Source organism: Pempheris klunzingeri, chromosome 18, assembly GCF_042242105.1.
Source record: "Pempheris klunzingeri isolate RE-2024b chromosome 18, fPemKlu1.hap1, whole genome shotgun sequence".
Lineage (NCBI taxonomy): Eukaryota > Metazoa > Chordata > Actinopteri > Acropomatiformes > Pempheridae > Pempheris > Pempheris klunzingeri.
In genome coordinates, this window is record NC_092029.1 from 14,660,917 (window position 1) to 14,682,632 (window position 21,716).

The 21,716-nt window shown below is 41.5% G+C and overlaps 2 protein-coding genes across 3 annotated transcripts; one reads left to right on the forward strand and one right to left on the reverse strand.

Moving 5' to 3' along the window:
* Positions 1–43: 43 nt before the first annotated feature.
* taf1a (TATA box binding protein (TBP)-associated factor, RNA polymerase I, A) lies at positions 44–4,412 on the reverse strand. Its single transcript, XM_070849540.1, has 10 exons — positions 4,276–4,412; positions 3,851–4,014; positions 3,362–3,475; positions 3,054–3,252; positions 2,662–2,783; positions 2,330–2,488; positions 2,116–2,182; positions 1,693–1,816; positions 1,415–1,569; positions 44–837 (listed from the first exon to the last, which is right to left on the reverse strand). Exons 1-10 carry the CDS (start codon positions 4,397–4,399, stop codon positions 806–808), a joined length of 1,260 nt encoding a protein of 419 aa, XP_070705641.1. The 5' UTR covers positions 4,400–4,412; the 3' UTR covers positions 44–805.
* A 1,601-nt stretch (positions 4,413–6,013) lies between these two features.
* On the forward strand, positions 6,014–21,562 carry mia3 (MIA SH3 domain ER export factor 3). Of its 2 annotated transcripts, XM_070849003.1 has the most exons (28): positions 6,014–6,159; positions 7,356–7,489; positions 7,581–7,667; positions 7,827–9,885; positions 10,840–11,169; positions 11,607–11,737; positions 13,839–13,970; positions 14,203–14,224; positions 14,324–14,412; positions 14,517–14,594; positions 14,797–14,907; positions 14,994–15,065; positions 15,159–15,263; positions 15,431–15,553; positions 15,674–15,761; positions 15,914–15,966; positions 16,061–16,151; positions 16,251–16,389; positions 16,595–16,757; positions 16,856–16,891; positions 17,029–17,096; positions 17,307–17,392; positions 17,646–17,759; positions 18,367–18,429; positions 18,516–18,562; positions 18,686–18,754; positions 19,969–20,362; positions 20,759–21,562. In XM_070849003.1, the coding sequence occupies exons 1-28, from the start codon at positions 6,039–6,041 to the stop codon at positions 21,016–21,018; spliced, it is 5,265 nt and encodes a 1,754-aa protein (XP_070705104.1). In that variant the 5' UTR covers positions 6,014–6,038; the 3' UTR covers positions 21,019–21,562. The 2 variants fall into 2 exon arrangements, with proteins under 2 accessions (XP_070705104.1, XP_070705105.1); XM_070849004.1 differs by lacking the exon at positions 18,686–18,754.
* The last annotated feature ends 154 nt before the right edge of the window (positions 21,563–21,716 follow it).

A 21,716-nucleotide genomic window follows, 5' to 3' on the forward strand; every position in this document is an offset into this window, starting at 1 on the left:
GGCACACTGAAACGAGAGGACTTTCTGAAAATCAAGCTTGACAGTGATGGATATACAGTGTGTGCAAAATATTAGCACATATAAAAACAAATCAATCATGATCTTTCACTGAAGGCACCTCTCACATTTAAGGGAAAAGGAGTGATGCTACAGATAACATTTCAATATTTCAAAGCTCCTAGCAACAGCTGCCCGTCAATGGTCTGTCCCACTCACAAAACTGTGCTCATCATGTTGCTGAAAGGTCTGTGCTGATTATCTTCACATGACAATACGTTTGACAGGGAGAAAATCCATCAGGCAGCGCGTGGTGTGAACTCTCTTGTGACGTTAAAACGCTCTCAGGTCAACTGAGGGCAGAATGGGACTCATTGAAATGTTTACAGAAACCATGAAAGCAATGTGTACACCGACATTCAGAGCTGCACTCCGTTTCTGTCAAAGTTAGGTGGTCATGCACTCCAGACGCTCGCTGCAAAAACAACAAAAGAACAAGAGCTCCACACAGTGGACAACCCAGCTTGTGCTTTGATAATGAAGCTCAAGGCCATGTTTAAAAAATACAAATACCAAGGTCCGCTTTTCACCTCGGGAACACGTGTCTGCGTGCCAGTGCACCTTAAATAAAAAGTATATTAACGCCCGAAAAGAAAATAAATCAAATGTACAAATGTGCATTCATGAGGATTCTTCCTCTTCATCAAAACACCTTTGCCTGAGTTTTTCAGTTGTTCCCGCACAGCATCTCAGCCCTGCTTTTGATCGTGAAGTCATGAGTTCTTCTTTCAAGTCCACCCTCCACTGATCACCTCCCAGCTGTGTACTTCAGCATTAGCTCTGTAAGAACAGAGACAGATTAAGTGTAAAGCAAAGTATGTAGGGAAAAGCTCAGGTTCTTTAGAGATAATGAACCACGCGTCATTGGTAAAATACTTGGTGAAGAAAATCTTGAAAGGTGGAATTTTCAGTTGACGTGCAGCTTCAGGCTTTCTGTAACCAGTGAAATGCCGACTTCTCAACATTCCACACAAGAAGTGACTTGATGGTCATTTTAAAATTACTGTAACATCACACCTGTTTTTGTGGTACACAAAATGTGATTATTCCAACTTTTGTATATAACCAGAAGCGGTCTCCAGAAGTCCTATACTGTACGTATGGGGGTTTTAAGAGGCTATTTAGAATTAGAGAGGGATAACCTTTGATTTTCTTCAGTAACAGAAGTCCCCATCTATAAATGTGGTCAGAGTATAATTTACAAAATAAAACACAGATTATTGCACGCCAGAGGGGAAAAAAAAAACTTCCTGGCTCATGTTGTTTGTTGGCTTCTGTCTCTACTGTGGATGTTGTCACTGCTGTGGATGTTGTAGTTAAAAGTTACATGATATAATGCATATATACACCTACTTACCTGGGCAAAGGATTTTTGCTAGCGGCGCCTTCTCTTCTAGGAGCTCTGGGTTCTCCTCAGAGTCTTTACTGGCGTGGAACCTTGTGAAGTGCAGCGCAGGCCACCAGTCCTTCCTTGAAGCCATCTTTTCTGAGACGACGTCCTTCCAGTTTTCTCTGTTTCAACACACAAATACGCAAAGCAACAGGTATCAACATCTATTAAAAGAGACATACCAAAACTTTAAGCTGCAGTCTCTTAAGAGTCAAAATCGAATTTTCCAAACATCTGGTACGTACTGCAACTGTAATTTTTGAATAATGGCCTTTAAACACTTCCACACATTCAGGTCGCTCCTCCAGCAGGCAAAGTCCAGCATTTCTAGAACGACTCCTAAAGCTTTCTGGGTGTGATCTTTTTTCTCTGAAAAGACAAACAAACAAGCACATCAATAATGGTTATTATGGGAAATTATATCAGGTGATATGGCTATAAGAAAGGAGAATACACTTTAATTAAAAACCAGATGGTGAAATGATGGTATTCTCTCCAAAGCTCTATAATAAACATTTTTATTTCAAAACAATTAGCTTCTTGATGTTTCCAGACAGTCATCACTCGGTCAGAAACAACTAATATCGAGTTTCTTCACATAGGATCATTTTAATTCTGAGTATTTTTGCTTAATGATAGACATTTAATTTAGTCAAATCCGCTTTTACCTGACTGAAGCAGGAGAGAGCTGTACTCCAACATCAGCTCATGGCTTGGGACTAGTGCATGGAGGACCTACGGCATGAGGAAGTGACATTTTAAAGGATGCGTTAGACACAGTGTGCTATTATGTGTTTAACTGTAAATCTAATAACAGGCAGGCACAAGTTCTAGTTTTAAATAATATACAAATATGCAGTGTGCTTTAAAATAGAGTTATACCTTCAATACTTTAATCAGTTTCCTCTCTGAAGTATCATGCCGCTTTAAGTACTGATACAGATAGACATGAGCGTTGGGATTGGGTGGAAAAGCGTTGTCATAGGCGTAGTCATTCAGGACGTTCAAAGCATTCTCGTGGTCCTCGTAGAACTCCAACATCTGCCAAAATAAAACAACGGCTGCACAGCAAGTAGGGACATTTCACTTGAATTTGGCTTGAAATTGAATAATAGCAAACCTAAAAAACAAACATGTAAAACCAAGAAAGCTCTGGTCTTTTGTCTTTGATCTTGTGATATTACGTATATATGCAGTTGCGAACAAGAGCTCACCTCAACATAACTCAGTATGAAGGGATCCCAGACACCAGGATTCTGCAGAATCTCCTTTAGATTCACAGAGGCCTGCCTGAAGTAGCTGTGCATGTCTTGGTTGTCAAGACATGCATCATAATCTGAAATGATACAATCAGTTTGCATCTCATTTAAGACAAACAATAAACTGATTTTTTTAAAAATCAATCACACTGGTGGGTATTCAGTGGAAAGGCTGTACACACAGGTTTCCCACGACCAGATCACCCATTTATTTTTTTTTTACCCGAGTAGTTACTGGGTTTGACCTGTAGGTGGCATTGTGACATCACACAAGAGCTTGCAGCGTGTGTGCAACTCATGCAAGTAAATAATAGATGCTTTGGGTACTGAGCTGTGTATCACTTTACCAGAGTTGGAGTATGTCAACTTTTTGTCACACCAGATGATATAATCCAGAAAACTCCTGTAGGCCTGGATCAGTTTAATCTTTTGGTGCTGAGCTGCTGTCTCCTTCCCGTACCTCCAACTTTCACTAACGGACAGCTGTCGCTTTGCATCCTCAATGTGACCATTAAGCAGCAGGTGGAACGAATGTTCTAGACAGATCTGGAGATGCAAAGGAGTGGGTTTCAGCAATGTAAAAAAAAAAAAAGAAGAAGAAAGAAATCAACATGAAAACTGAGCAGAGTGGGGTGAGGAATACTAGCTAACATACCATCAGGTAATGCTTAACTCCCGAGTGTTTCATTCGTTCGTAGATGTTGTTGTAGTCTTCCATCTTTGAGTTTGGGTGATGGTGAAGGATCTCAGTGCTGATTCTCCAAATAAGCTGGGCATTGCAAAAAAAAAAAGTGTTAACATGAAGGATCAAGTGGTTTATCAAATTGTTTACATAACAGATACTTCATTTAAGAATATATTTAATGTAAAATAAAGTCTGCAATCTCTGCAAATGCATGTAGACTGGAGGACTGTAAAAGAATAAAGTTGTGTTTTTAGAAACAAGGCTTTTGTAGCAACTCGGGAGAGGAGTCATGGAGTTGTCTGTCCATTCTTTACTTTAGGATTATGTGTAGTGATTCATGTGAGAAATTCTGTCCCAGAACTCCTACTGTATAACTGGTGGTCTGTAAGCGATGCTGGCTGGGCGCTGTCCGCACAACACAAAAACATACTAACGCAGACCAAACAAAACCCAACCTACCTCCTTGTACTGCTGAACTGTGCTATTGGTAGGGTCCTCCAATATCTGTGGGTAACACGCCATATATTCTGCTGCCTCTTGCCATCTATGATGCAGCAGGGCTTCTCTGATCTGCTCCAGACATATTCTGGTACCCTGGTGGAACCCAGTTTCCTTAGGTGTCTCTTGAGATGAAAAAAAAGCAATGTTATTATTATGACACAAAGGCATTTGTTGTCAATAGCGTGAGTCATTTATCCGTCAGTTTTTACCTAAATATAGTTTTTTTTACCTAAATATATATATATATATATATATATATATATATATATATATATATATATATACATACACAAACATTTTGGAGTTATTTCTAACATCTGCTATAAGTTCATATTAACTGATATATTATAGATGCTACATTGTAAACAATGTATGTGGCTCACCTACACACATGGGATTGACAAGAGGGAGCTTTGATTTTTTTCCACTTCCTTTAGAGTTGTCTGAGGAGTCATTGTCATCCTCTAAGTCTTCAAGACGCCTCAGCTCTCCTTCCAAATCATCCATAATGAGCACAGCAGTTAAAATCAGGCAAGACAGCTGCCTTTTATCACTACTTCTGGTGTGAGCTTCCACCTGCAGGGAGAAAAACATTTGTGTTCTGAGCAATTATTCTAACTATTGATTCATCTGCTGGTTAATTTCTCAATCCACTTATCATTTGTTCAATAAAACGTCACAAAATAGTTAGAAATGCCCATCATAATCCATTTAAGTCCAGGTTGATGTCTGATTTTCTGTCCGTCAAATTGGTTGTAATGTAATCGAGGTATTACAGGACACAGGCAGTCAGTAAAGATGGACACACACACAATGCCGGTTATAATGTAAACGATTATATATTCTTTAAGGTTTTGGGGTTAGTTAACTGTAACTTTATTCTATAATTGTATAAGAATAGGTGTTGTTGTAATTTGAGGCTAATTTTCTGGCTATTTAGCTTCCTCAGCATCGTTTTGAATGAATTTCACCACCGATAACGACATTCTTACTGTATTAATTATATTATCATCTATTTCTCAAAGAAAGTTATCTCAGTTCCTACCTTTAACTCAAATGTTCCTGAAGGAAAACAACGTCCCGATGCTAAATTAGAAGCTAAGCTAACCTGTATTGGTGAGCTAAAGCTTCATGTCCAACGTGCAGCAACTATCAGAGTTAAAATCAGTCTGGTTATTTGTTTAAAAATATATAAATATATAAACTATTGTTGTGACATCCACATGTTGTTAGCAGGTCTCAGTACGGCAGCTGAGGAAGTAGAGAGACGAGCTGATCTGTGATTGGCTGCTGTGGTCGGAAAAGGCGGAGCAAAGAACTTCTTCGCTTGTTTTTTTCTTCTTCTCCGCTTGTTTCTTATCTCATTCCAAGTAGAGGTCCTGTATTCAAAACGTTACTTGACTGAGAGTACATTTACTTTAGATGCTACTGGATAGATTTGGACTATAGTACCACATCATGTCATCCAAGTATTTCATATTTTTGTGTAAAGTAACTATTAGTAACTAGTAACAAATAAATGGAGTACATGTGTGAGGAAGCATAGACTGAGATACTCCAGTTACTCTAGTTACTACAAATATGTGTGATACAAAACACCTGATTTTCAATCTCTTAAATCTTTTTGTTAATAATGTAGATGCCCTTGGGTGCATGTGAACAGTTATATCAGTCATACTGTGTCGACAACCCTGTAACAGTAAAACATCAAGTGTACCTACAAATTCTAAATTATATAGTTTGCAGTTGAAATATAACTCAGTAGCGAATATAAATCTAATCATGCTGCAATTACTATAATAAATGTAGTGAAGTGAACAGGATTCCCCTTTAGTATGTAATGGAGTAGAAATACTTGAGTCTGCCTCTCTGTGTCTGATGGATTATTCCAGAAGATACTACACATGTTAAATGATGGGGCTGATGTGTTGTGCAGTCTCTCCTTCATCGCTGCATGGATCTGGGCTTGTTTCCCACAGTCACATGAAGCAGCCTGATCCAAGCCTTATATCCTGTGAAAACCTATCCGTGCCGACACCCAGCCGGATCTGATGTGCTGACGTGTCGGCTCCTTCACCCAGTGCTCATGCTCCCAGCAGCAGCAGCAGCAGCAGCCAGGCAAGAGCCAGTCAACAAAACTGCCAGCATGGCAGCAAAACACTTCTACCGACAAGGCTTTTTATTACTTTTATTTAATTTTATCTCAACCGCAGCCTTGGAAAAAAGGTTCTCCGACTTTAAAAGATGCGCCGATGAGGAGTGCAGCAGTAAGTTTGCTGGCTTGTTCTTCATCAGGACTTCAAGGATGCATCTTCCCTCATCCCGACACCACAGCTAGCCATAAACTGCGCCTTATCTTTAGACCTGTTGCCAGTCGATATTTGCGACCGGGATGCTCCCTCGCAGCTGCTCCGACGCTGTTTATGTGTGTGCTGCCCATTGGAAACACAGAAAGCTAATGTTAACACCAGATGTTAGCTTGGGAAGGTTATTCGTGCGGACGCAGGCTGCGCTGGCCGGTTGCCTGGCAGCTCCGGCCTGCCTTCCTGGATGGACAGTGGCGGCTAATGTTAGCAGCTATGTTAACTAGCCACCGACCGGTTTGGCCAAAAGCTATGCTAATGTTAAACAAACAATAGTTAACGTCAGCTAACAAAGTAAAAACCTTTCTAGCAGTGTTGTTAAGCAACATTAGCTTTGGTTGTCACTTCTCACCGTTTAGCTAATGTTTGTGACCACAGACTAACGTCGCTGTAGATTTCTTAGCTAAACCAGCAAACTCTTTAATGTACCGTTAGCTTTAGGTGACTGTGTGAAGGACAGCTCATTTACATTCATGTTTGCACTGCTAGGTTTAAACCAACCTCAAAGTCTCAAGGGGACTGTTAACTTACAGCTGTTGTTATCTATCACCAACGCCAAAGGCTGGTGTGGGTGAATTGTTCTACTGCTGATATATCATCATTGGAAGCTAGTATGGAGTCATAAAACAGTAAAGATTAGACTCATTAGCACATAAAGGTGCAAGTAGATTTGTTCCTTGACTTCGGATGATGTTTAGAACCAATATGTGAGACTAAAACCAGGAGACTTTGGTTTTAATAAATGGTAAATGCTTTATTTGTAGACGTCTCCTCTAGGCACATCAGTACAAGTCTCATTTTGTGCTGTATGTGAAATAGTAGGCAATGTTGTTGTAAAAAAACAGAAAAGTACCAGGCAATTAACCTGCATTCATTAAGGAAAATATAGCAAACAGATCACAAGTTTCAGTTTTCTATAAGGGCCAAATATTTAATCCATTAAATGAGCAATGTTAAATCGTCTTGAGTGCCTCTTGGACAAGTTGCCGCCATTTTGGCATTTTTGTATTCTTGACATGAGCACTGTGGAAAAATAACGTATTGATCAGGTTCCCTTTTTCAGGCAATTCTAATATAGAATACATATTTTGCCTTCACAGTGCTTCTGTGTCGGGGAAAAGCTGTGGGAGATTTCTCAGGACCAGACTGTCGGTTCCTGTCGGTCAAGAAATCAGAAACTATCTATGTATACTACAAACTGTCAGGCAAAAGGGCTGATATGTGGGCAGGAAGTGTAAGTATGCTGTGGTCAATAATTAATCGGTATTGAACGAGCTCTTTACAGTTATTATCCTCAATGTGTGTCTTCTTGTACTTTTCAATAGGTTGGAAGTCACTTTGGCTATTTCCCAAAGGACCTTCTTGCAGTTAACCACGTTTACACTGACAAAGAACTCGAAATTCGAGCAGAGGTATGAAAATATGTTGATAACTTGCTGAATTCGATGAGTCAAAATGCAATTTCAAAATACACTGGAGCTTTCAAACTATGACAGCGTATTAATACAGAGTAGCCCTTATAAATCCCCCATGTATGTTTTTTGTAAGTTAAATTTTTTTCTTCCTTTCAGGAAACAGATTTTGTCTGTTTTGACACTGGATATGATAAATTTGACAATTACGACATAGATTTACTGTTAGGCTCTTCATCGGGGGAGAATGATGACGTAAATAAGGAAACATCTGACCAAATCGAAGTGGCAGAGGGCGAAACACATCATCATCCAGATAAATCTGAGGATCTCGATAAAGTGCCAGATGATCAAAGTGCCTCTTTGTCTGAACTTGCGGTGGAGACCGAATCGCCTTCTACAAAAGCAGTAGAGTCTGATACAACAGCTATACCTGATGCTACTGGAAAACCTGCAGAAGACACGGACGTTGAGCAAAAAGATGCAGCACAGTCTGTTCTCGAAAAGGACACAGCCACAACATCTGAGGTAGAATCTGAGCCCGAAGATGACTCTGCATCAGAAAATGAACCAGTCTCGATTTCTGAAGGAGTCCAAATCCCTGTGTTAAAAACTACCCTTGGAACAACTTTCGATGCTGTTACCACCAATGACGAAATCACCACGAGAGTCACGCCATATGAAGAGGAGGAAAGCGAAGATGTGGAAAGCCCTCCCGAAGATGACATTGACGTTAAAGTAGAAATCCCACTGCTGTCTTTCTCTGACGAGGCCGCGAGCACTCCGGCATCTGATTCCTTCAAAATGCACGAAAGTCCTCCAACAACACATGACGATAAACCAGAGGCCGCAGAGGAAAAGAACATGTGGACAACACTTGGAGATGCTGTTTTTTCAGCTGTCACGGGGGTAGAGAAGACGGCACACGATTTGAGTTCGGAGGAAGATGAGGACGACGAGGATGAGGAGGAAATACCTGCCTCAAATACCTCTCAGAGTTTTGAGGAAGCGAGGAAACGTGTAGCAGAATCACTATCAGTAGAATCGGCAAAGGAGCCAGACAAATACTTGTATGACCATGATGATGATGATGATGATGATGATGATGAAGAAGAAGTGATAGGACCTGCGGGTGCTCGGGAGGAAACATTACAACCAACTGATGAGCCAATACACCATCAGGCAGAAGAAAGTACCGTATCAGTAGATCTGGTTTCACAAGATGATACTTCTGCCCTTTCTGAAATTCAAAACCCGGATATTGAAACATCAGATGAACTCACTGAGCACAAAGAGGAAAAGAAGGACGTGTCCGAAGATGCAGAAATCAGTAGCGATAATGTTAATGTACAGGATGGTGGCGTTGCAACAGAGCACAGTGAGGATTCAGAGGATGAATTGGCTGAAACGGTGACCGATCAAGAATTATCCAGCACCGAAACTGAAACGCATCAAGACCTGTTCACCGACGAGACGCAATCAAATAATTCAGACGTCAAAGATGATGAAAAGACGATAGATAACAGCCTACCTGGGCAGATTCATGACCATTTAATGACTGATATGGAGAGTAATAACAGTCAACCAGAAGTACCTGTCAAGGAACCAGAGATTCATGAGGAACTTCTTACAGAGGAGTGGGTAGATGAGAGAGAACCCCAGATGGAAGAGGAGAAAGAGGAGGAGAAAGAAGAATTACTTGAGGATGAAAATGCACTTTCTTTCTCACAATCAGACCACGCAGACCCTGACAAACCCTCACCCGAAACTCCTGCGTCCACTCCGGAGCCAGAATACAGCAGCAGCGTGATGAGGCTGACTCTGCTTCGAGGCCACTTCACAGAGGAGAAAATGGAGCGGATCCAAAAGCTTCTTGGCCTCAAGAATCTCTGGAAAATGGAGGACATGTTTACTGACTTGGACACAGAATTGCAGGCTACTCGTCTCTCACACTCGGCAACCACACAGGACATTGAAAATGCGCTGGAGAGCGTCCTGGAAACCTCTGAGGACACCATCCTGGATGAGATTGAGAAGATGCTGGATAGCCGGGACACAAAACACAATTACGACCAACATGAGGACAAGAGTAGTGTGGATGAGGAGACCGAAATACTGGATGACTTCCAGGAGCTTGCATTCAGCCTACGACAAAAGTATTCCACAGCCAGTGACAGCACACCTTTGGCAACAGAAAAAGAATCGCATCTTGATCAAGGTAGGTTTGTTTTTATTATTCTTCTAATTTGAGTATCTTGTAGAAATGAGTGCTGAAGGATTGGCTCCTCTGTCGTTGTCAAAGTCAAGTCTTATCATTGCATATTCTTCTTTAATCACTGACATGGGCCTTTCACACACTAGCACAGCATATTTCATCAGCTTATGATCCGCAGATAAAGTGAATGCAGAATTTGATACCGTGGCACAACAGATATCCAGACATCACCCTTTTCAGGCACTGTTCAGAGTATCACCAGTTACATCCAGTGAAAAGGGACTGCGGTTCACACTTCAGAATGTGTCTCAAGTGACCATTTGTGAACAAGGCTATTGCACCAGCTATTTGATACCTCAACTCTGGAAGTCTTGCCCTAGTTGTCGGGCCTAATCAAATTGTTTGGCTCTGCGTACTCGACTAAGTTGGGGGAAAAAAAATGGACTCTCAGTTTGGTGGCTAGCTAGTATGTAGCTTGAGCTTTTTGGTCAGGGTGCATCCTCAGTGTGTCTACGTACAAAGTGTAAACATGGCTCAATTTAAACACTGAACGACCACCTTTGTCCTTTGTCTGTAATTACCTAAAAGAATACAATTGCTTTGCTGATAATATCATACAGTGTACAGCCCACTTATAGATTTAAAATAGTTTCTGTCCAGTTGACGACTACACATGCCCTAACTCTGCCAACCTTTGGTTTCACTCTTTTGTCTTAAATTAAAGATTGTCACACTGACCTCCTACTTAGCAAATACCACGCTCTTTACAAAGCTATAGACCACACCTGCTGTCATTAGACCAAATGTGTTTGACAGAAACCCGAGTTATAAAACAAACTAAAATCTCCTGCCAGGAAAACGTCCCTTTCTAACCATGAACTTTTTAGACAGACCTGGAAAATGACCTGTTTGACTAATCCCTAATTGCTCTTTTATTCTGCTGTGTTTTCACTGTAGATGAACATGGACGGAAAGAAACAGACGACATGCCCCACATTGCTGAAGTAGACGAGGTTGACCGCGTCCCTGAGGATGAGAACAATGACAACCTCACAGTAACCGATCATGAGGAAGGGCCAGCAGAGATTAAGGAAGAGCACATAGTTTTGGATGAGATGCACAGCGGACCAGATGTCAGTGTGGAGGAGGAAGGCAGACACTTCAATAAAAACAAAGACAATCAGCCAAGCTTCAGCGCATCAGACGAGATACAGAGGGTCCCTCAAGCCACCCTGGAGAGTCCCTTAGACATGGGCCTTGGCGTCGAGGTCGAGCACTCGCCCTCAGGTTGGTAATCGAAACGATATAATCAATTTAATTTAAGTTTTATTTTGTTGTTTTATTAAGTTAATTGATTATTCGTGTTCACAGCATACAAGTTTCTGGTGACGATTGTGAAGGTGTTTCTTTAGATCTAAAAATTACTGGAGTCTTTTTGCCATATGTGACTTTAATATTCTAAAGTCCTGCACATTTGTGGTGTCTTTTGAAAATGTAAAGCTGTTTTTGGACTTGGTTACAATAAAATGTAGCACAGTTATGTTCAAAAGTTCATTCTCAGGGTCAGTAAATCAGTCCACTGCATGTTAAGCTCCCTGAGATTTTATTATGTTTAAGTCATAGAAATGTCTTGTTTGATTTTGTCTTTGCTTTACCTGCATTTTGGAAGAATTTAATTTTTTTGCTTAATCAGTCCATAACACGCACACATTTTGTTCTGCCAGGATCTCTGGACTCTATGGAACCTGTGTCTGAAATTCATGAGGATGAAGTGGGATTATTCTCAACTGGAACTGTTTACATGGGCTGCATCTTTTCAATGATCATGAGTAAAATTGCAGAGTGGACCACTGTGGTAAGTCTAAGAATTGTAAGATAGTGTGCATGCTGCACAACAAACATGCACAGCGTTGCCAGGCATTAGCAGCATGAAAACATTCAAAAAAAGGTTGTGGAACCCTGAACTGCACTGAAAGTAAACCTTATCATGTAGTGGTGTGGTTGGTCTAATAATTCTAGTTTCACAACGATTTTAAAGCATTTTCAGCACTTGTATCTTCCAGCAGACAGAAGCCAGGTCGATTTAAGTATGAGGTGTCAGCGCTCACATGGAGGACATTGGGACCTGTATATCAGGGTAAACTTCAAATTTCCGAGTTTCCTGAACGCCGCACGGGCCTCCCCCGGTCTTGTTGACTGTCGCGGTGTAGGCTGAAGTTCAACACAGCCGGTGCTGAGCTGGCTAATAGCGCATCCAGCGGGCCTTATTTTAGCATGGAAAGGCAGATAATTAAGATGAGACCGAGTCAAAAGATGATCTCTGTGCTGTCAGATTAATCCGGCTTCTTAATCGCTTGTTGTGCTAAAGTTGTTACCCACATCTGAAGCTCCGGCTGGCTAACGTCTCAGTTTATCGCTTGTTTTTTGATAGTGAATGAGATTCGACGACTCATCTTTAATTTCCGCTAGCCAACTGTTGTTGAGGAGTCCTACTTAGGGCCTGTCTGGGTTATATAACGTTGTCAGTGTTTGTAACGGCGTGTTTTTATTTTTCACCCTGGCCTTTAACGGCGGACAGCAGCTTAACCGGACTGTTACAGGTTACTTTGAGGACAGCTAACGTTAACGTGCTAGCAAGCTAATACCTGTCAAACTAGCATACTTTAGCTAGTTCCGCTCTTGTTTCAAAGCCTGGTATGGAGAGTGACACGTTACCCCGACCCGTAATGGAACCGGATCATGTTTACGTGTTTTTTCTAAAGGAGCTGCAACATGTAAGTGAGAAACTGAGTCAGTCTGGCCAAGATGTCCAGTGTTTACTATGCTACCATGGCCTGCTGACGTGTTAATGAGCATATGGCTAATGCACATTGACGTGAGCGTCAACTACTCCTTAATTCACTCACCTCACACTAGCCGATGCAGCTGGTCTTTCCTTTAGATGTTGACAGAAGATCATTTGCTTCCATGTGGGTCTTTCATAGCGTGTTTTCAGTGCAGATTCGAGTTTGGATACCTTGAAACAAAACATGGTTGCAGCCCTGCCTTTGTGCATTGTCGAAAAAGCACACTTTAGGCAGAAGAAAGCACGTTAATCCTTCCAGGCAATGTGTTGTGTTCATTTATTTGCAATCCCTACATTGCAAAAGAGCCATGGAGTGTGTGTTTGTTCAGTTCAAAGGTTACTTTGTGGTTGGCTCAGTGTTCGTATGAGTTCTTCTTGGTGTGGCTGGATATTAATAAAAAAGGGATAAAACTGTGATCCATTTTGGCTGTTTTGATTCTTGAATACTCAAGCATCTTGGCACCAATAGGCTGATGGATTTAACTGTGGCATAAACCCCACCTGGCTTCTATTTGTGAATGTTCGTTGTCTGAATTTGGACGTAGCAGGTAAAGGCAGAAATTGGCCTTCTGCTCCACTGATGCACTGTAACAGCAACCATCTTCTAGTACTCTCATTGATACCTTTTAACAGTGCAGTACCTGAAATACTTGTGGTATAAGGACATTGCCTGTGGCAGTGCTTGGTTTTATTATTATTGTGTGGTAGTGCTCTGATATCTTGATGAGCTTTCTTCTCAGCAGTGCGAATAGAGAAACAGATCACTCATATCTTTTTGTTAATCAGATGTCAGTTAATGAATATCTCAGTCTAGGAGTACATGTAAACACTGGAAGTTGCTTTGATGCTTTTGAGTGTCTCACTGTGCTTTACAAATATTAACTTTATTACTTTATATTAACTCTATTTGTAGTTTTGTCATAATATTCACACTTAAGAACAGTAAAAAGGTTAACAAGGGTATTTTACCCTTCATTTATTGTGAGTCTTTAGACGTAGGACTCCTGTCTTTAAGAGTGATGTTTAACCAGCTTTTGTTCAGATTAATTTCCTTAATCCTGATTGTGTCCCTGATCATTCCTTAAAACTTTGGTCATGTTTGTGCCATCAGATGGTTTCACTACTGCCAGAGGAGTGGAAGCCAGGAGAAACGTTGTTTGGCTGTCCTTGGAAAGCTGTTGTCATCACCACTTTGATTGGAGTAGTGACCTTCACCCTCTTCTTCTGGAGGACCGTGTTGGCAGTAAGTGCTGTACTATTGCTGCTCTCATCTCTAGTGGTATTATTTGTTATGATTGACCAAAAGTCAAGTTTAACATTTAAATGTAGTGTTCTTCTTCAGAGTGAAAAATCTAGTCTAATTTTCCTCCTCAGCTTAACTCCCCATGGTTTGAGACTGACATATTAATTTTACCATTGAATACTATTCCTGACATGGTAAAACTGATACTTAATGCTTCTCTAAACCTTTTCAGGTAAAAAGGAGAGAATACCTTGGTAAGTTTTTACATACCTTTTTTCACAGCCCATTACAAAACGCAGATGTGTAACATCTAACCAGTTGTGCATCTTTTTGTTGCACTTTTGTGGACACAGTGGATGAAAAAAGGCTGACGGAGCAAATCCAGTCACTTAAAAAAGAGAAGAATGATGTCCTCACCAAAATGTCTGAACTCCAGAAACAGGTGAGCTACAAACCAAATGTAATCAAATGTCTGTGAGCTACTTTCGAAAAAGTGAACATTTTTATTCCTGGAACCCTCTCAATTGTTTTTCCTTCTTTTTAAAGACTGAACAGCTAAAAGACCATCAAAAACAGTCAAAGGAAACAGTTAGCTGTACAATGAAGAGGATGCAGGGCCTGGAGGTAAGCGCTAAGAAACTAAGGCTTCTGTTTGTGTGTATTTACGTGTACTTTTTTTTTTTTTTAAAGAGCTTTAAGAACTAGGAAGTGTTCCTGCTTGAGCTGTAAATGTCCTTTTTAGATGTTGTGTGTCACTTGGCTAGCAAGTGAAATGGCTTCTGAATTTAAAGGACTATCTGAAGTTTCTCTCATTGCCTTTTTGCAGAGTAAGATTTTGGAGGCAGAAAAGCGGAATAATAAAATTGCTGAGGAAAAGAAGAAATGCTCAAAACTGCTTGAAGATGAAAGGGCAAACTCTCTGCAAAATGAAACCAGGGTAATTGTTTAAGATTTTTTTCCCCCCTCCTGATAGAACTCTGACTGTCATCTCAGATTAATGATGCTTAACGGTTTCTGCAATAGATTGAGAAATTGGAGAAGTCTAACGAGAAGCTGCAGCTCAGCAGAAAAAAGATTCAGGAAGCTCTCGCCAAGGTGCGTGCCCTCGCATACTCGTCTGCACATCGAAAGATTATAGGAAGCTTGTTGGTTTCGACCTCCCTTATAAACTGCATGTATTTCCCACAGACCACGGTTCTCCTGGACGAGGCTAAGATTCGTGAAGATGCCCGAAACGTTCAGCACAAATGCCTTGAGAAAGATTATGCAGCACTAAAAGAAGAAAATAAAACAGTAAGACGATATGCAGACTTGTTTGGATATTTTGTCGATCACTGAGGAGTGTTAACAGGTCTAACGTAATGGGTCTTTTTTTTAAATCAGATTTTGTAAATTTCATCAGAGGTCTTTGAAAAGGTATCACGTCAGAAGCACTGTCCTGACACGGCTTATTCTCACAGCTCAAGGTTACAATCAAAGCCTGGGAGGACAAACACAAGGAGCTGAACGAGCAGATCAAAGTCTATCAAAAGTCCCAGAAAGAGCTGGAGGACTCAGTGGTGCTCAAAGATCACAACGTGGAGGTCAGGATTATTTTTTTTTCCAGTCGCAGCCACTGTATTTCTTGGATGTCACATTTCTTGGATGTCCTCTACCTGTGTCAAATCATTCACTCACCCCTCATAAAAAATGTCCCCTGGCAGGTGCTGTCTGAACTCCTGGCAGATCTAGACGCTTGCGATTCACAAAAAGGTGACACCAAAGCTTTAGCCAATGGAGAAGTAGCACCCGGTTAGTCGGACTCTGTTACTAATAAAAAATGTAGTAAAATGAAGAATACACTTGCCAATAGATTCTGTAATTCTCAAAGTGCCACCACATATTAATCATCAGAGACATTGTTAACGCTGTTAATGTTCATGGACTTTCACTGTCTTAACCAGACAAGAAGACCGCAATAAAGAACCGGATCAAACAGATGATGGATGTTTCTCGGGTGAGATGTCCAGATAACAATTAAAGCCTGGAAGCCAAATCTCATGATTAATATTTAGTATTTAGTCTATCGTAATGTGTTTCTTTCTTTCCAGGTCCAGACCACTCTCTCTGTGGTCGAAGAAGAGCGTGATCGTTTCATGACCAAGCTACTGAATGAAGAAAAAACTAGAAAGTCACTGGAAGGTATGCTGGTCGTGTTTCATTTGATTGCATAAACATGGAGCCGTAGAATATGACCTCCCTCCTGCCTCTCTCTGAACATACCGTTGTATTTTGCAACAGAACAACACCAGGAGCTGGAGCATGCAATAGCAACCCTAAAAGGCGAGAAGAGCCACGTGGAAAACCAGTACAAGATCCTCCAGCAGAAGAACGAAATCATGATTGAAATGTATCAGCAGAAGGAAAACGCTCTGCAACAGTAAGTGGAGCTCTAACGTTTGTTAGCTGCAGAAACACACTCAAGAAAATCTGCTGTCCTTTCACCACGATGAAAATGCTGTTCTGTTTTAGCATAATCCAGCCAAAAGGCTCATGAATAAAAGTATGCGTCTTTGAAATGGAAACGATGTGAAGCAGTTCGGTGTTGCTGTTATTTGAAGATGGGTGTTTCTGCGACTTCACAGGAGATTAACAAAGGAAGAGTTGGAGCGACGCAGCAAAGAGAGCATGCTGTCTGAGGTGGGAGGAAAAGCTCTGGAGGCCGAGGAGCAGGTCAAGGTCTTAAGGCAACGCATTAATGAGATGGAGGAGCAGATGAAGAAGACCGAGGAAGTCTATAAAGAGCAGGTGGACTGTTGTGAAGCTTTACTCATTTTTAAAAAATCTTACTTGAAAACTCGACCCTGAGTGAATATCTGTTTTTCTTTTTCTTCCTCTCTTTTCAGATAAAAGACCAGGAAAACAAAACTCACTCAAACTGGGTATGTTGTACATAGTGGTGTAATTTATTCACATATGCTTAAATGCTATAAATGGACATTTAAGCCTGTTTAAGGCTAATAGTCAGCTTAAGGCGTTAAGAATCTGGTTACACACTAATTCTCCATTGTGTTTTCAGGTAAATGCTCGTAATGCCGAGCGAGCTCTGAATCAAGAGAAGCTTGAATCATCAAAGCTCCGTGAAAAGTAGGTGCTGGCAGAATTATAGTAGTTTAAGTGGGTTGTTGATGTGTTACAACTCAGCTGAAACATCTGAGTTTTGATTTTATGTGGCAAGATCCAAAACAGTCAGTTTATCAAGAGAAAATTGATTATTTAATATATTCAATAATGAAAATAATAGTTAGCCCACTAACCAAAGGTTTTTTTTTTCTTTTTCATCTTACCCATTAACAGGCTGGCTGTACTGACCTCCCAACTGAATGAACGACGCGCTCCTCTCTTCAGACCGAACTCTGGCCAGCCTGCAGGCCCCCGCCAAGGTAAGCAGGCCACACACACACCACACACACTCTCCAGTTCTCATCCCGCAGAGCTCTGAGAAGAGGCTGCTGTTTTGTGATAAAATATCGCGTTCCTTTTTTCTTGTATTTTGATTTTGCTAAATGAGAAAGATGATTTGTTGTAGGTTTGTCATTTCAGTGTGACTTTCTCTGAGAGCCTCTCCTCAGTAGGGTGGAGTGTGTTGTCAGGTCTGTCTTTTCCTTTGGTAAATGGATGGTTTGATCATAACAGGTGATTCATATGGTCCCTCTCCTGTGAGTGGGGGTGCACCATCCCCTCCATTAATGATAGAGGGTCCCAGGCGCCCTCCTTCTGCCCCAGTGGGGCGAAGAATTGACCCGTATGGTGAGTCCCAGTGGATTACTTCGCCTCAGATGGACATCCTCCCTCCGCTACAACCTTGTGTCCTTAAGTCTTTCTACTCTTGCACACTTGACCTTCTTATTCTTTTCAGCTCTTTCACCCTCTTGAGTTCTTCCTTTTATTTCTTCCCAGCTTGTGTCACATCCCGCCTCTTCCTGGTACCTCTAACTTCAACTCCCTTTTACCTGCCTCTTGTTCTGTGTCTTTGCATTCAGTCATTTAGAAATTTCATTTTGTGAATGATTTTGCTGTTGAAATATGTGCCTCACCTTTTTGTTTTTTTAAAGCCCTTAAAAACATATTTTACTAGAAGCAACAGGGTCCTAAACCTTCAAGACAAACAGTCTTGATTAACCAGATTAGCTTTCTTTTTAAGCTTAATAGTAATAAATTAGATTAAATTCAAGTTTTCAAGGGCTTCAAACTCATCCAGTATTCTTTTTCCCTCTGACTGTTGTCCAAATGGAGTAGAGATGACCAATCTTTGACCTTTGGGAAAAAAATCTTCATATGCTTCTTATGTATTGAATCTTATTGAGTTTTAAAGGATTCCAGTCTTCATTGAACCTTGTTTCCTTCCTCCCCTCAGGTCCACGACCTCCATCAGACCCACACAGTCGTTACCCAGAAAACAAACACATCTCTGGGATGGGTATGTCTTCTGCCGTCTCTGCGTTTCAAAGAATTCACCTTTACTTTTAACGCTCTTCCATCACCGTACTGTTTCTCCTCTCTCAGACATGATGGGCCCCCGTAGCTCCTCGCCTGCCAACATGGATGGATCTGTAAGTCTTTTTTTTTTTCTTGTCAGATCAAACTCATTGTTACACGATACCCTCCCTCCTTCCATCTGAAGGCGTAGAGCTCCTACCTACATGTTCGCTGTGTATGTCCTTGCTCTAAAACAGACACAAGCAGTAGATCCACAGATAAAAGCAGAGACACAGGCTGAGGCCTCCACAGACAGTCCAGAGCCAGTGAGTATAGAGGCTGTCCAGTCCAGGTGTGAAGGTGTTTGCACGCACTCCACCCCCCTCTTCCCTAAAGCTGGATTTGGATTTGGGAAGAGATTCAAGGCATTTTGCTTCACTGGGACTGACCTAACTTTTTTTGGGCTGAGTGTGTTTTTCACCTGCTCCCACAGCACTGGAAAAAAGCAAAGATGTTTTTGTCATCGTCGTCTAAACTTCAGCTAAAAGACCTGGCATTAACGTGCGTCTCATGTGATCCAGTCACAAGTAGACAGTAGACAGAGTACAGATGTGAATGCACTCAAGACGCATTGAGGACACTTTGAGATCGGATCATTCAGACCAGAGGTCGTCTGTGCTGCACATGGTCACTATTCTGTCAGCAGCGTGTAGGTGAAAGTGTCCTGGGCCAAATGAAGGGGCCGCATACTCAACTGACATCCCTGCTTGAGCAGAGGGCACGTCGATATTTAGGCAATTTTAACTTGAATGTGAGAACTAAAAGATGATATAAGACTAGTAGTTAGAATCTGCGTCCTGCTGTGCATTTACAGATGTTTTGGGTGGAGCAGTATGTCCTCCCGCTGAGCCGTGTTAATCAGCACTGGTGAATGTCCTTTTCCACGGATATTGCACCTAACATCTCGGTTCTCCATCTGCCTGCTCACCAAAACTTAACTCTGTGCTCCAAAAGAGGAGTTAACGTTATGGATCTGATTTGGACTGCGATATTAAAGATAAGATAATAAAGTTAAACGGAACATGATGCTGTGATATCGTCGCACCGAGCACAGACTCGTAGATTTTTAAAAGGAAGTATTTGAATAGAGGAGACATTGCTATTAAATAGATTTTTTTCAATTTGTACATGTTTAAAACACTCCAGACATGTTTGTACGAATGATGTACACATTTATTTGCATATAGAGCAGAGCACACAAAGCGTATTAATGCCAGGTCTGAACAGGGACGGAGTTTTATGCATATGTGAAAGTGGTTTGGTTTTTAATCTAAAGAATCATGGTGTGTGGTCACTGGTCATGTGATTGAGTCCTGGCTAAATGCACTTTTTGCTGGGAGTAAATTGCTTGGTTTTTGGATCTCTTTACTGCATGACTTAACTTTTAACACTCACTTACAGGATCAATTAAAATTCTAGTAACTGTGCAAAAACGCAGCACGCCTCTTTCTCATTATTGGTCGTCATCCGTCTCGTTCAGGGCCCTGGATCCTTCATAGCATCTCCAATCAGGGACTCGCCAGGCCCCATGGTCCAAGGTCCTCCACCCGGTCCTGCACCCCATGACCAGTTCCTGCCTCCTGGACCCCACGGCCGTCTGCCACCGCCACCACCTGGACCTTACAGACCTCCTCCACGACCCGGCCTCTTCCACCTCCCACCAGGTCCTCATGGTCCTCCGCTACCAGCCAACGGACACCCAGGTATGCCTCTGCCTGGTCCAATGGCAGGAGACTTCGGACCTCGACCCACCAACGGACATGCATTCCACCCCAGGCCAGGCCCTGGACATGTCATTGATCCTCGGGGCCCACCACCGCCTCACTTCCGTCCCCCTCCGTCTCATCACTTCGGACCGATGCCCCTGCCTCCGGGTGCGTTCTGCCATTTAGTTTCTTTTCAACGCCTCAGTTTGTGTTGTCACTGAGTAGTGCTGGGAAGTGTTGTGTTGGTGTATACTGGGGCGGAACGTTCACTGCTTCATTATAAATCCTAAATATTAGGAAAAGCAGGGAGTTTTTTTTAATAATTTATTTGCTGTGTTACGTCTTCATGCGTATTATTTATCAAGTAAAACTCTGCTAACGCATAGTTAGTATTGTTTACAATTGTAATCCTTCCATATTCACATACATCCTTAAAAGTCATCAGAAAAGTTTTAATTCCTTGTTTGCCAGCACCATCACATTATATTATGTGTATTGTAGTATTTCAGATGTTCTTCAGCCTGTGTCATCATCGATATTTCCCTCTTCAATGGTTCTATTTAGGTGTCCGTGGACCTATGGGACCACGTCCGCCTGTCCCTCCTGACATGCGCTTCCCAGGACCGCGTGACCACGCCGGCCCACCAATGAACCTGCCTCCAGGTGTGCCTCCCCACCCCTCACATCTCGGGGATCCTTATGGTCAGACTCCACCCGATGCCCTCCAGAACTCAGCGGGAGCTCACAGCGATCCCAGACAGGACCTGCACGTGAAGCAGGAGGCGCCTCAGGACTCCACAAGGCCAGCGATGGTCAAGCCTTAAAAATGCCACCAGCTACGGCAGAGGACTTGAACTTACCCCGGACCCATCACATTAACAACCCAGATCCAGTCCAAACATAGGTCATGATTATTTTCATATTTCAGTTCTAAAATAAAAACTGCAATGATGTTTATTAAAAAAAAGAAAAAAAAAACATGGTCCTTAAATGAAAGCATCAACAATAATTATGTGTCCAAAATCAATATAAGTTAAAAGGGTTGCCACTTTTCTGAACAGCTTATTGTGCAATAATAATTCATTATATGCCAGAGGATTTTCATTTATGTCGTTCTTTTAAAAAATATATACAGTATAGCAATGATTTTTAAGGGGCAAATTTTTTAATGTCATTTCCTGTGGAAATTATTTTAAAAAAAGGAGAATAAGGAGGGAGGTTTAGCTTCTAGCATTTCAGGAATACCATCATTTTCCCAAAGCTGTTGCTTTAGAACCGACTGTAAAGCAAATGTGTAATTTGATGGCCAGATGTATAACTTATTTTACTATGTTGGTAGAACTTTTAATAATAAAGAATGTAAAAGCTGTCGGTGTTATGTTATCAACTACAGATCACTTACGGTGGATGTGTTTTTTTTTTTTACACAGGTGCTGTGTAGTTTAACGTGTCTTGAGGCCTGTGCTTTATTTGGGGAAAAATAAGGCATACATCTGTGCTGCTGCTGAGACAGAAACAATAT

Coding starts and splice junctions, on each gene's coding strand:
- mia3 (XM_070849003.1), top strand. CDS start 6,039: ATGGCAGCAAAACACTTCTACCGACAAGGCTTTTTATTACTTTTATTT. Junction 13,971..14,202: donor TCTGGAGGACCGTGTTGGCA/GTAAGTGCTGTA, acceptor AAACCTTTTCAG/GTAAAAAGGAGAGAATACCT. Junction 18,755..19,968: donor CCACAGACAGTCCAGAGCCA/GTGAGTATAGAG, acceptor CGTCTCGTTCAG/GGCCCTGGATCCTTCATAGC.
- taf1a (XM_070849540.1), bottom strand. CDS start 4,399: ATGGATGATTTGGAAGGAGAGCTGAGGCGTCTTGAAGACTTAGAGGAT. Junction 4,015..4,275: donor TGTCAATCCCATGTGTGTAG/GTGAGCCACATA, acceptor TTTCATCTCAAG/AGACACCTAAGGAAACTGGG. Junction 1,570..1,692: donor ATTCAAAAATTACAGTTGCA/GTACGTACCAGA, acceptor GTGTTGAAACAG/AGAAAACTGGAAGGACGTCG.